Here is a 12,911-nt window from a genome sequence, read left to right as displayed (position 1 = left end):
GGGAGCAGGCAGACGGGTGCACCTACACCAGGAGGCTGCTGCCTGCAGGCACCGTGCGCTGCCTTTGCCCTCCCCGTGCAGCCTCCCACAGCACGACAGTAGCACTGGAAAGGGCTTTAAGTTGGTTTTGGAGCATCAGGTATACCTGGAAAGCAGTGAAGCCCTTTAGGAGTAGGAATACTTCCACTGCATTCAACTGAACTATTATTTAAATTTATGGACTTTGCAGGACAGGTCTCGGCGGCCACAGCAGGGCTCGATGACTCAACAGCCCGACCTGACGAGTCGAGAGCTCTGCTCCCGTGTCAGTGGCTGCCTATTACAGACTTGTTTCTAGATTATCTCAGTTGTTCCCTCCACCTCTTAAATGGGAAACCATGGTAATTTCCCTGTCACAGAATGCTTAAGGAAGAGAGAAAAGCCGTGAAGGAGGTGAAATGGAAAATGCAATCAACTTTGTTAGAGGTGAAGCAGAAAAACATTTTTCAAATAGTATAAACTGCCGCTTATTTCATGCACTGTTGTACCACACCTCCCAGAAGTATTACTCTGGAGCTGGCTGGCGTGCGTTTCAAAAGGAAGCATTTAATCTACCGCTCGCTGCAGCGGGCAAGGGAGAGACGCGGAGACATCAGCTGATAGCAGGAGGAGAAACCTTAAAACTCTGGGTTTTAAACTAACGGAAATTTTATCCGGGTGATTAAGAGAGAACACAACTCTCAGTGTTTCGAAAAGTTTTTGATCCCAAAGTGAGAGTCCTCTGCAGGGCACAAGTCAGCCCCCTCTGGAATCAACCCCCTCCAGACGCTCACGGCTGCACAGAAATGTGTGCGGTGCCAGGCTTCCTTCCAAATCGATTTAATGATGCACAAGGTCAGATTTCCAGCAATATACTAGGATTTGCACTACTTATTGGATTGGGCAAAACATAATGATATTAGACCAGGTGCCTTAAGACAGCATTAAACCAATTTTTGGCCTTTTTTAAGTCCATTAGACATAAAGTAAATGGGTGGCGTTGGCTCAGCACCTTACCAACAGATACAGAAAAGGGCTGTTTGTTGTTGTTTTTTCTTTTTGCATTGATTGTTCAAGATTTTGCCTCTCGGTTACTGCCCGTTAGCTTTTTTCAATGTCAGTGTGGTAACTAGGAATAGAATTCAGCGTGGTGTCTCCTAGAAATAGTAAAGTAACAGAGAAAATTATTTGTCTTGACTTACAAAAACAACAAAAAACCCCACAGCCCTTTTTAAGCTACAGCAAATCAATTGCGCAACTTTTCTGCAGTAAGTCCAGGTACCACTGAGGACCTTTGCTGCCTGCACTGACACTACGACGTTAAGATAGCATTGAGTTGCGCTTCCAAGATTGTGCTCGTTACTGACTAAAGCAGTGGAAACAAGTCTAAAGTTCCCTTGAAAATGGATCCTTTGGGGATGCCCAGTCCATCCGTAACATAGACACAGGATTATCCAGGGTACTTTTTCCATTTCTAAGTGTCTGAAAACAGAAGGCTCCTTTAGTGCTTCTATCCATCAAGGGCTTCTGTTCTGCTGGCCGCTTTTAATCTCTCCCCTCAGTGATTAGTGTTTGCAGCTTTCAGAAGCATTCAGTGACTCTTCTGATCCCCAGCTTTGTGCCCAGGCAGGACAGCGTGTACCGTAAGGGATTTTTGCTCCTGATCCTCGAGCTGTCAGCCAGGGTGTTGGGATTCAAGGTTCTGGTACCCGGGAAGGAGATCCCATTCTTAAAGCACCGTTTCCCACTAAAGTTTCCATTTTGAAAAATGAAATGTCTGTTCAAATTTAAAGTGACCTTAGTGCTGGGTGGGAGCATTTCCCACCCAGGAGAGCTCTTCAGACCCACGCTATGAGCCGGCTCCTTCATGCCCTTCTCTGTCCTGTGTATTCTCCTCTGCACTGTGCCATAGCTTCACCAAAGCAGATGCCCTCAGCCCAGACAAGCCTTTAGCCTGGTGGTCTGGGACTTGCGGAAGGAGGGAGACACATATTCAATCACTGTCACTCCTAGCCCTGAGCTTAGAAGGATGCTGTCGTTAAATCTGCCCATAAATACTCAGCTCTGCAAACCCAGCAGGGGTTAAATCGTCAGCCAGCAGGAACTGCTTTGGCCTGCAGTGAAACACTCTCTGAGTCACTGAATTTTCCTGCTAATTTCTTCCTTTCTGATCACTTGAGCTCACGGCGAACTATGTCATAAAAACCCTGACCCAAACCCCAAGCAGCTTTTCTCTGACTTCTCACACTTCTGCACTTCAAGCTCTCCCCAGCAAGTCTGCATAGCAAAACGAGATGTCTGCACGTTAGCGTACGTGTGCTGGCTTCATCCAGCTGGCGAGGACAGGTCTTACCAGGTAACAGAGGCTGGAGGTGCCTCCTGTGGTTCTCCCGAGTGTTTAAGCCTATTTTATTGCATCTTCGTTGCTAACAAGATTGACATGGCCCTGACATGTTTCCCCATCCTATTGACACATGTAGGGATAGCCCTGGGGGGATTGAAAGAGACCGAGCAACACACAGGCTAACTGCTTTAAAAGAAAGAGGGGCATTTGCATTTTCAGATAATCAGGGTCACTTCCCTTTTTTCACAGAGCTTCCCACAGCGTAGGTGAAAGAAAGGAGCTAATCATGTTCTTGGTGGTATTTCCCCAGAGAAATCACAGAGCTTATCCCATCACTTGTAAAATACAGACCCTACCCAAACCCTCCACCACGCAGGCGTCACGCAGTGCCCATCTGCGGCTCGCCCAAGCACTGGGTGCTTTGGGTCCGCAAGCGCGAGGCTCATTGATGACAGCATAGATAGATGGCTTCTCGCTCCAGGCATTAGTAACCCAGATGGAGTCAGCAGTGCTTTGAGATCCTCTGTTGAAACGTGCTGAAGAAGGGCAAAGGGCTGTACCCATTCAGCCGTTACTGCTTATTTAACTTGTTGCTGTTGCAGGAGTAATTAACCGCACAACAATTAGTGTTCTTGAGGTATGTTCCTGGCTACCCCATGTTGTGTATGGGCTACAGTATTCAGGAGGAAACTGAATTTATTGGATTTTTAAGCATGGCTCCTGAAAGATGCAAGTTGGCTCAGCTGCTGTTGCGATCGGAGAGAGATGGAAGGTTCCTTAGTGCAGCACTGCTTCCTGTCCTACCAGCAGCCTCCACTCGGCCAGTAGAGAAAGCCGGTGTTGATACTTTATTGTCTCCCACTCAACTCTGGCTCATGAACAGCATGAGATCTAGACAGCTAGGTAGAAGAAAACCTATGAACTAGCTCCCGATCAAAGTATAAACTAAAATCTTAAAGGTTGAGGATGAAATACGCAGCTTGTAAGGCAAGTTTCCGTGGTTATATGTAGGGGAATCTGTGTATGTTTTGTATTAACTCCGGGAAGGTGCAGTGTTACTGTAGCTGTCCTGCTGTGTTATAAGTGGGTCTGTCTGCACGTGTCTGTGTGGATTGCCTGTGAGTCACCAGCATGCTCCTAAATCTTCAAGTGCTACTGAAGTCATGCTGTAACCTCAAATAGAAGAGACACTTTGAAAAAAAGAACTAGAAGGGAAAAAAGAGACAGTTTTAAATCTTTTTAATTGTTTTCTTCTGAGCTGAGAAGTCCGAAAGCTTTCATGTGACGTTGCCTAGTACTAAAAAAAGACATCATTTCAACTGACAGCGCAGCATCTCTCTTTACCAGTTTTGTCTAGCCAAATTAGAAACCCTGGAGTTTTCTTTTTCTCATTCTGAACAGATTTCCACACCCCCCACCCTGCTATGCAGCTGCAGCCTTTATATTCTGCTACAGTGCAGAATTATGCATGAACCAGCAGAAGGAGCTCCAAGTCTGGTCATTGGTGTCTAGCTGCTTTCTCACACCTTGGAAGGGCAGCGCAGCAGCTGTGTCTAGAAATCGTTACTTATCTATCCATTCTTTCCCTTTGCGCTTTGAATTCTGTTCGCCAAGCAGCCCAAAATCGCGTTGGAAGAGAGCTTTGCTCATTTGTTTCTGTTGAATTGCAGTGGAGTTATGGCTTTGCATATAAAAAAACAAAAAAACCCTCAAGAGAAAATTTTGCACAGCAGCCCCGAGTTTCGATGAGGGAACAAACCACTTCAGAGCAGAACAGAAAAATACCTGTCATACTTTTTCCCAGAATTGCTCTTTCTGAGGATTTGAAGATGTACAGATTAGATGAATGTCTCTCCTTCCCCCCCACCAGTTTCTATGTTCCACCTTGTCAAGAATGCGGGTGTGTCCAAAAAAAAAAAAAAAGGCGCCATTCTTGGGGCACCTCAAGCTATTGCAAAGTGCTACATCACAGTTTCACAAGAAATGCATTCTTACGGAATTATCAGCCTGACTCGCCAGAGCACAAATGTTTTTATCTGCACGCCCACAAACACACGGTAATTGTGCATGCTACTGACATCCGCAGTCTTGATCGTTCGGGCCACGGAGGCCATTTGATAAATACGATAAATATGCAAACGTTCGGCTGCTTATTCAAGTAGAACCAGCCAGAGCTTTTGATGTTCATCCAGCTTAGATTAATGCCAGTAGCCCAGGTCCTTGAGCAGGGCCGCAGAAACGACTTTGAGAACATGGGTCTGAGCTTTACCGAGGGAAGTGGCAGTGTGTGCATGGGTATGTTTGAAGCGAGGATAGACATTTTTCAGGAGTTGGGACCAAAAAGGCTATTTTGGGAAGGAACTGAATGGGGTTTGCTAGTGATCTGGCCAGGGGAGTCTGCCTTTTTCTCTTTTGGAGAAGACAGACTATGGATTACGTTCTTTGCAGGGTAACTCTGTCAATGTCAGTGGACTTCAGCCAGACTGTCCTTTCTCTACTTCTTCAGCCTTCCAAGTACATAACATTTTGCTGATCCAGGAGATTTCTTAGCATTTCTGTATCATGATTAAAATACACAAGTTCACCCTCCACAAATTGGTTTAGAGACAATAAAGAGCTCAGCCCAGCTCCGCACGGCAGACCGGGTGCATCACGAGGCTGACTGCTACTCTGCAGCCACAGGATGCAAAAGATATTGGGCCACGTCATTAAAGCAATATGGTTTTAAGGTCTTCCAAAGCTAGAAACAATTGCTGTATGCCCCTTAGTAGCAGCTGTAGATTCACAGCTCTTTTGTGTTGTAGAATATTAGTTAGTAATCTGGGTGGCACAGGGACTATTTGCCTTTGAAGTCATTCCAGGTCCTTTGGGTCAGTCGAAGATTCAAACCACTTACCAGACAGAAGATACATTTCCCAACTCTAGCCATGCAAGGGACCTGTACCAGATCCTAACCTTCCCACAAATCCCAAAATTCCTCACCAGTCTCTGCTGGGAAAAGTGGCCAAGGCACTAAAGGCTGGTGGCCTCCAGGCGAACGTCTGCACTCTTGTATGGGTTCAGGGCTAGCGTTTGCCCTCCAGAGCAGACTCTGCAGTTGGGTACACTGCCCACATGTTGACCTGCCTTCCAGCAAGGCAACCCAGAGCAGGACAGTGTAGAAGAAGGGACGGAAGAGGAAGGGCAGAGATGAGCTCAAGCCCATGCTCTACCCTTATGGGACGTCGTTGGCTTTAGTCACATAGTGATGTCAATTCAACTGGAGGGTTGGGGCCTGCCAAGAAGGGGGAGACAGAAGTTGTCTCAGGTATCCTAGAACTGACCCTGTCCAGATTGGACCCCAGGACAGCAAGGGCTCTGGGGCTGCACTCTGCTTTGCAGGCTTTCTGTGGGAGAGAGGAGCTTGGGAAGGGCAGAGGAGAAAACTTGTTGATGAGTAACTCTATTCCAGCATGCAGATACAAATGTGGCACATCTCCAGGTTGTTCTTTTCAAATAAGTTTGAAATGTTAACTGTGATGAATTTGTTAAAGGTTAATAAGTATGAATCACAGAGCGGTTTTTGTCCACCGTAAGGAAAGATCTTGGTTACTCTCTATGGTGGACAGAGAGCTGTACGATTTGATGGTATTTGCTGTAAAGGAGAAATCAGTTAGACATAGTCAAGATGGTATCTCCATTTGGTCTGAACCTTTTGAAGATGGTAACAACCCTTGATTGGTAAATTCTATAGCAAGGGGAAGTGAATTAATTCTCTCTCCTAAAGCCATACTAAAGCCTTAGCTTTGTATCTAAAAGTGGTCCTGAAACATATAAAAGTTGTCTGATGAGCTCCGTGAGTGCACTTTGTGAGGCTTTTTCCTTTGTCTGTAAGTACCCAACTGTGTGCAGCCTTCCTGTGCCCGGGCTGGCTAGCGCTGGTCCCGCAAAGCATGTGTTTGTGTGTGGGTAGGAACCGCTAACTGAATGCAAAGAGTCGCATTTCTTTTACACACGTTGCTGTGGTGCCTGGGTGCTAATCACCGTATTTTGCCTTCTCTAGCACCTTCCCAGCCGAGGATCTCAAAGTGTTTTACAAACATTAATTAATTTAGCTTCACAACCCTCGTGTGAGGTAGGTGGGTGATGCCATCCCGCTTTCCAGATGAGGACACTGATCTACTTGAGTAGAGTCACCTCGCTCCTGCGGTTAAAACCAGGGGAGGCAATGGCCTCGAGATGGCCCTTGCGAAGCCTGCCATCCGTCATGCGGCCGGGGCTGCCCTCCCCGCAGAAGGAAGAGCAGTTCTGCATGCGGCAGAGGGGATCCAGAGATGGCCAGAGCTTACAGCAACCTGCTTCAGAGCCCTGCTCCTCTCTCCTTCCTGCCTTTCTCTGGAGTTGTGGTTTCCAGCTGATCACGCTACCCTGAGGCTGAAGGAGGGATTATCCCTCATCAGTGGTGTTGCGGGGAAGGGAATACAGAAGTAGCTATATTACTGTTCCCTGTAGTCTACGCTTTGGTGGTGACATGCCTCCCTTCTGTTCCACTTCCATTCACCCAGAGCCGCCCTTCCTACGCCGTCCTTTACAACAGGTTGTATAGGTCCCAGCTTGCCGAAGCTCCCCCTTTCCATGGGAAAGCCGTAAGGGCAGCATCCCCCCACGCCGTTCCTGCCCAGGAACTCTGGCTCACCTACGTGGGAATTACGCACCTAGAACCTGGAAGTGTAGCCTTGCCAGTCCATCCATTGCTACCAGTTTGGATTGAGGAAATCAGCCATTTCTGTGTTGCATGCAGCCGTTTTTGGCTGAAACCAGACTGGTAAATTTGAAACAAACCCTATGGAAAAGTCCTACAAACTTTCCTAACGAAAATAATGACTTGCTGTCCGTATAGGCAGAGTAGCGCTGAAGCAGCATGGGTCCCTGCAGCGTAGCGTTTCCTCCAAAGCAGCTTTGCTCCATTCTGGCACAGGAACTGGTGCCAAGAGGTCCTCGGGGTCGCACTGCTCGGGGCTGGTCACTGGGGCATGTTGGGGCAAAACCGCTTTCCAAGCGTAGCCGGGAGGGAGGGTGAGAATGAGCTTGGAACCAGCAAGCGTTAAATTTGCGAGCAGGTTGAATGATGCGGTCGCCTGCCTTTGTCTGAGCAGATTGATTCTGCGTATGGCCTGGCCATGTTTGTGCCTCCTTAGGGCACACAGGACTTTTCCATGAGGGCAGGCAAAACTCTGCCAATACAAAAGTAATGGATCTTTTCCAAATCTTGAACTGGTGGTCTAGTGTAGGTAGCTTCTGAGCTGAGAGTTTAGGCAGCTGCTGCGTTCCTCTGTAGATTTGCCGTCTCTAGCACGTCTCCCTGTTGTTTGGGACCCTGGTTATTAAGTGATAAGAAGCGATAGCGTGACGAAGAAAGACTATTGACCCAATTGCACTTTGACTGATCTGTTTCTTTTTCCCCCCAATCATCGATGCAGGTGTGAGCTACTCCAAGTCGGTTCCTCCAGCCTACCCACCACCCCAGGATCCATTAAATCAGGGACAATACATGGTGACAGATGGCATATCCCAGTCCCAGGTCTTCGAGTTCACCGAACCCAGACGCAGCCAGGCACCATTCTGGCAAAACTTCAGCAGGTTAACACCATTCAAAAAATAATACCTAGAGAGATGGAGAATTTTAACTTAAAAGAACTAAAATTTAAAAATAAAAATAAATAAAATTATATTTATAGATGGACCTTTTTTCGGAGAAGCACTGTTGCAACTAAATATATATACATATATATATATACACACATTTTAAAAATAATAATATATATACATATATGTATATATATAGAAGGACCAAAAACTTTTTTTGTTGTTTTTGGGAAGCAATCTGCTACTAGATACTAGGAAGCACCAATGATTTCTAATCATGTGACCTATTTTATTTTATTCCATTGGTTGGACATCTTTTTTTTTTTCTTTCCTTCTTCATTTTCATTCAAGTCGTCATTGGCATCCCAGAATGCTTTCTCGCTTGTGTGAATTCGTCATCGAAGTTCCTCATGGACTACATTGGTGTATATTTTATTTGATTTTATTTATGGGGGGGTTGTTTGTTTTTTGGAGTGCCGGGAGATCTCTGCTCCCTCTCCCTCCCTCTCCGTCCCTTCCTTGGCTGTCCCTGGAGTTGTCATTTCAATGAAGAGCATCGACCCCTTCCCCGTCCCCGTCCTGCATTCTCTGGTCTGACTTGTGCCTGTCTGGATGTGCTCCCTTGTGCACCACGCTCTGCTGCGCAGTATTTCTCTGGCTTTAACTGTTTTGCTATGGGCAGGTGAAAACAAGCAGAAGGGCTATCAGCTATTTAGGAAGTGAGAGATGGGTTTTCCTCAGTTAACTTTTTGCATTTTTGTTAAGCACGGTCTTCTTCTCAGTTCAGTGTGACTTGTTCACACTTGGAATAAGACTGAGAAAAGACTATCAGGGGCTTTTATTTCTTTTGCATTTAGTTTTATTTCTGGGGGCTTACCTTTGATTTTCTTCTTGAGCTGAGACATGACTCTGAAAAGCCCACTCCTATCTTTGTTTTCCATGCAAAGATAAAAGCTTAAAAACTGACGGCTTCATGCCCACCATTCCAGCTAGAGGAAAATTGGCTATTGGGCTCCAACAAATGGCCGGTTTTCTTTCTTCGGGAACTAAGGTCCCATCCTGTTGGCCACACTCACGCCTGCACAGTACTGTGTTAATGAACCACTAATTGCCATTTACAGGCGCAATGATCCCAAAAGTGAGGACCATGACTGCACTCACTGCCTGCTCTACTCTATTGCATATAAGATCCCTGGCGTCCCTTGGGCACTGGCCTCCCAGGCAAAACAGGAGCCGCCAGTAGCGACCTGTTAGTGGAAGGATCACTGCCTAAGCGATGGGAAGTAGTTACCTGAGATTTAACGCACCCGAGCTGCAGAGGAGTTGGGAACTGCCTTTCAGGAAAGAGATGGATGTGACCCAAGAAATTTAGCCGCATGACCATGATTATGTGACCTAATCTAAGTCAGTGATCAGTTTAAACTAAACGGCTTCAGTGGTTCAGCAGAGGTGTATCACTGTCAGCGGGCTCTGGAGCGATTAGCTGAACTCTCCAGGTCTCTTTCTCTCTCTTTTTCTCCCTCTGGAGATTCATAGCTCTGTTTTCACAGACACTTCCTACAGTTTCAGCCTCAAGTACATTTGTTTGCAAGCGCAAAAGCTTACGTTCAAGCTTGTAAAACAAATCATTGTGCACTAGGATGATTTTTTTTTTTTCCCCTAGGGCAAATGAGACTGTTTAACCAGATTTAGAAGATGAACTTAAAAACTTTGCAGAGCAATTCTGCAAGCTCCTTTGAAAATGTGGGATGAAGTGATGGATCATGGTATTTATCATTTTCTTTTGAATCTGATATACCACAAGCACCCCAGGCCAACTGGCATGGAGATACTTTTTTTTTTTTTTCCCCTCCCCTAAGAAACAAGCAAATGGGAAGAGCAGAGAGGGTGATTTCAGTATTGCCATGGAGCCTATTTTATTTCAGGGCATATTAAAAGGCAGTGGCTATATTTTTTATTTAAGTACAAAAATAATCTCAGCACTTTTTAGTAATCTAGCAGCTATCAATAAACAGCAAAGCCAGATTAGTGTTTTGGAGAGGAAGAACGGCCCCTGTGTGACAGGCAGCAGTGAAACACTGGGAGTCCCAAATAGGAAGCAACCCCATTTTATATCAGAAATTATTTTTACTCTCTTTTGTATCTTTGCATTTTTATGGTCAGATTTGAATAGTGAATATGTAGCAAATATTATTTTGTTTCTTTAACAGAATGGGTATTTAAAGAAGTGAATGAGATGGGTTCTCAGAAGTTAACTGGAATGTTTTACTGTTTCTGAATGGCTGGAGAGATGGAGAGAGAGAGAGAGAGAGAAAGAGATTACAAACTGTTATCAACATGATGAAAATTTCACTTATTCCTTTGCCTTTTTAATTGCTTAGGGAAAAAAAAGTAACAAGCACATTAGTTAAGCCTGTTCATTTACTGTTTTGTGCCTCAGAGAGTGAGAATGAGACATCCATAATTTTTATGAGAAGATGCTTCCTAAATATTCAGCACTAGGAAAAAAGAAACACCACCGCCACACCATTATTTGCATCATAAATCAAGACTCGCTTGATCTGACAAGGCCACTTGTTGGACTCGCAGCTTCTTTCTTAAATGGAAAGCCAAACCAAACTAGCATTGCTCGTGCTTGCCAGAGCCAGGCGGCAGGCAAAGCAGATGCAGGCGCTTGTTCCAGAGGGAAGAGGGGCTTGGCTCTCAGGCATGGCATTCAAGAAAGCCCTTCCCCTCCATACATGCCGAGGTGCTGCAAGAGATGGAGCATTATCACAAAGAAGAACCAGCACTGGGTCCCACTTTTACTACCTACCGTGGCTTTCCCAATAGGGAGCAGGGTTGGGCTGCCTCGTGTCCGAAAGCGCTGGAAGCAGCGCAGATGCAATCAGGTTGGGCTGACTTTGGCCGAGCATCTGATAGAGACTTTCATTTCAATGCCAGACAGGAGGAACCCACTAACCATTCCATATCCAGAAACAAGAGAGTTGTAACAAACTTACATGTTTACGGCATTTCTCTGGCTGAATCTATATATATATATATACAAAATAAAAATACCCTCTTCCCTAGGTAAATGACATGCATTACCCCTTGACCTAGACACTAGAACAGAGGATCCAAATTCAAGACTTTCGCCTCCCCACCCTCTCCAAAAAGATCAAACAAGAACCAACCTAGGTGCATCTAACAGTTGTAAATAGAAAATAATACATAGAGAAATATATTTGAAATTTGTTTCAGTTTCTGGGTGGTCACTGGCCGTCCACTGCAATGTTATTGATAGTACACTGTGGTGCTTTGGGTTTCTGGTTTTGTTCTCTTTATGCTCTGTCATCTTTTCATTGCAGCTACATTTCAGGGAACATGTATATTTAGTAGCTATTGTAAGTTCTGCATGGCATCACCGAGCTTATTTTTCCTTACGAAGAAAAGAAGAGTCTGTAGGAGTTTAAAGGCACTATGACGACAGGGACTTGTAGCAGAGAATTTAAAAAAAAAAAAAGGTTTTTAAAATTCTAGTTTGAAGCCAAATACTGATATTTTAGTGCTTTTGGGGTTTTAACAGTAAGAGCAAAAAAAAAAAAAAAAAAAAAAAGGATTTTGGTAACCCAGCTGATCCGCACTTGCCAGTTTTATTATTTTGTTTATATTGGACTGTTTGACCCTGTCAAACAAGTGTCAAAGTTGTGTGTATAAAACAAAAAAAGTGTTTAAAAAAGTGTTGTAAAGACACTGAGCCTTATGAAAATATTTATGGAATTAAATAAAAAGAAGTGAAAAGGCATCTGAAGGCATTTTAAATCATTTTCCTCAGAGCGGTCTCACTCTGTTCCCAAAGGCTGAGCACGAATCGCTGGGGTGGGGCTCCACCTTGTCAGCAAAGCAGACACCAAGACATTTGTGTGTAACCAAAAAATAGGTTTGTTTTGGAAACATCCCACCTCCCCCTTGCTTTGTGTCCTCCGTCTGAACTGAGTGAAATGATTAATGAGTTGCTGGAGGTTCAACGCTGACAAAATACCACCTTGCAAGTGCTGGCAGGGGTTGCTCTGAGTGGAGCTCCGATCACGTCTTCTGCGAAACATGGTTTTAAAATGCTTTCTGTTACTGAACTTTGCTCAGCTCCAACCCAAATGTGAAGACAGCTGACTTCTCCAAACAGACATCTAGTCACAAATACGTTCTGAACAACCTAAGAAGCATTTCAGAGCATGTGGAAGTAGAGCAGGGGGTGGGTTTTCGAGAGGAGGGAGCCTGGCCTCACGCTGCTCCGCGAGGAGATGAGCAGGTTCCTACCCTGGTTTTCCCTCGGCCTGGGGGGAGCAGGTGCCCGCAGGGAGAAGGAACTGGGTGCTTTGCCCCAACAGGCAAAGTGCTCTCTCCAGAAACCCGGTGGCATTGCGCAGGTAAGACAGTTGAGTCATGTATTTCTAGACAGCCCAAAAATACAATTTGTAACCAAGAAAACCGGGTTTATTGCACCACGGCATCCCGAGTTGGTAGTGGTTGGGAGCGATGCCTGTCGTCGTGGAGAAACACGCAGGCACACGTACCAAGTTCCTATAAATAACTGCGGCCAAAGAGCTACGTTTTCAGTAGTGACACTGACTTTTGGCTCTTTCCCATCTGTCCTGCGGGTGCCTGTCTGGGCGAGTGATGGCCAGTTTGCTGGCGCACGGACTGACCGCATCTCCAGCCCACACATATTAGGAACCCAGTCAGACAAGGAACAAAAAGATGGAAAAGCCAAGCAGCTCTGCTGTGGGAGAAAGGGAGAGAGACAGGACAGAGGCAAAGCTATGACCACAAAGGCGTCTGTGGGGCCAGAGCGTGAGTGGGTCCAGGAGCAGGCTCACCCAGACCTCAAACATCGCAGCTTCACGTTTGCCTACTGCTTCAGCAATACCCCAGCCCAAGCTTT

At 45.6% G+C, this 12,911-nt stretch overlaps 1 protein-coding gene and 1 long non-coding RNA gene across 15 annotated transcripts in view; one reads left to right on the top strand and one right to left on the bottom strand.

Moving 5' to 3' along the window:
• The window catches only part of ARHGEF9 (Cdc42 guanine nucleotide exchange factor 9), a 213,635-nt gene extending 202,591 nt beyond the window's left edge, over positions 1–11,044 (top strand). For 6 of the 10 annotated variants that reach the window (XM_075763707.1, XM_010304141.2, XM_075763713.1 and 3 more), the window contains one exon: positions 7,822–11,044. In XM_075763707.1, the coding sequence (XP_075619822.1) occupies positions 7,822–8,003 (182 nt within the window). In that variant the 3' untranslated portion in view covers positions 8,004–11,044. The remainder of the gene's footprint in view (positions 1–7,821) is intronic. The other 4 variants (XM_075763708.1, XM_075763715.1, XM_075763714.1 and 1 more) reach the window with 2 other exon arrangements.
• LOC142603392 (uncharacterized) overlaps positions 1–12,911 on the bottom strand; it is a 103,485-nt gene that overhangs the window by 16,760 nt on the left and 73,814 nt on the right. For 4 of the 5 annotated variants that reach the window (XR_012837317.1, XR_012837318.1, XR_012837314.1 and 1 more), the window contains one exon: positions 1,036–1,175. The exons of the other annotated variant lie outside the window; for it this stretch is intronic. This is a non-coding gene — a long non-coding RNA (uncharacterized LOC142603392). The remainder of the gene's footprint in view (positions 1–1,035; positions 1,176–12,911) is intronic. 5 annotated transcript variants of the gene reach the window in all.

This window comes from Balearica regulorum, chromosome 11 (genome assembly GCF_011004875.1).
Source record: "Balearica regulorum gibbericeps isolate bBalReg1 chromosome 11, bBalReg1.pri, whole genome shotgun sequence".
Taxonomy (NCBI): Eukaryota; Metazoa; Chordata; class Aves; order Gruiformes; family Gruidae; genus Balearica; species Balearica regulorum.
This window is presented reverse-complemented; position numbering and strand designations above follow the sequence as displayed.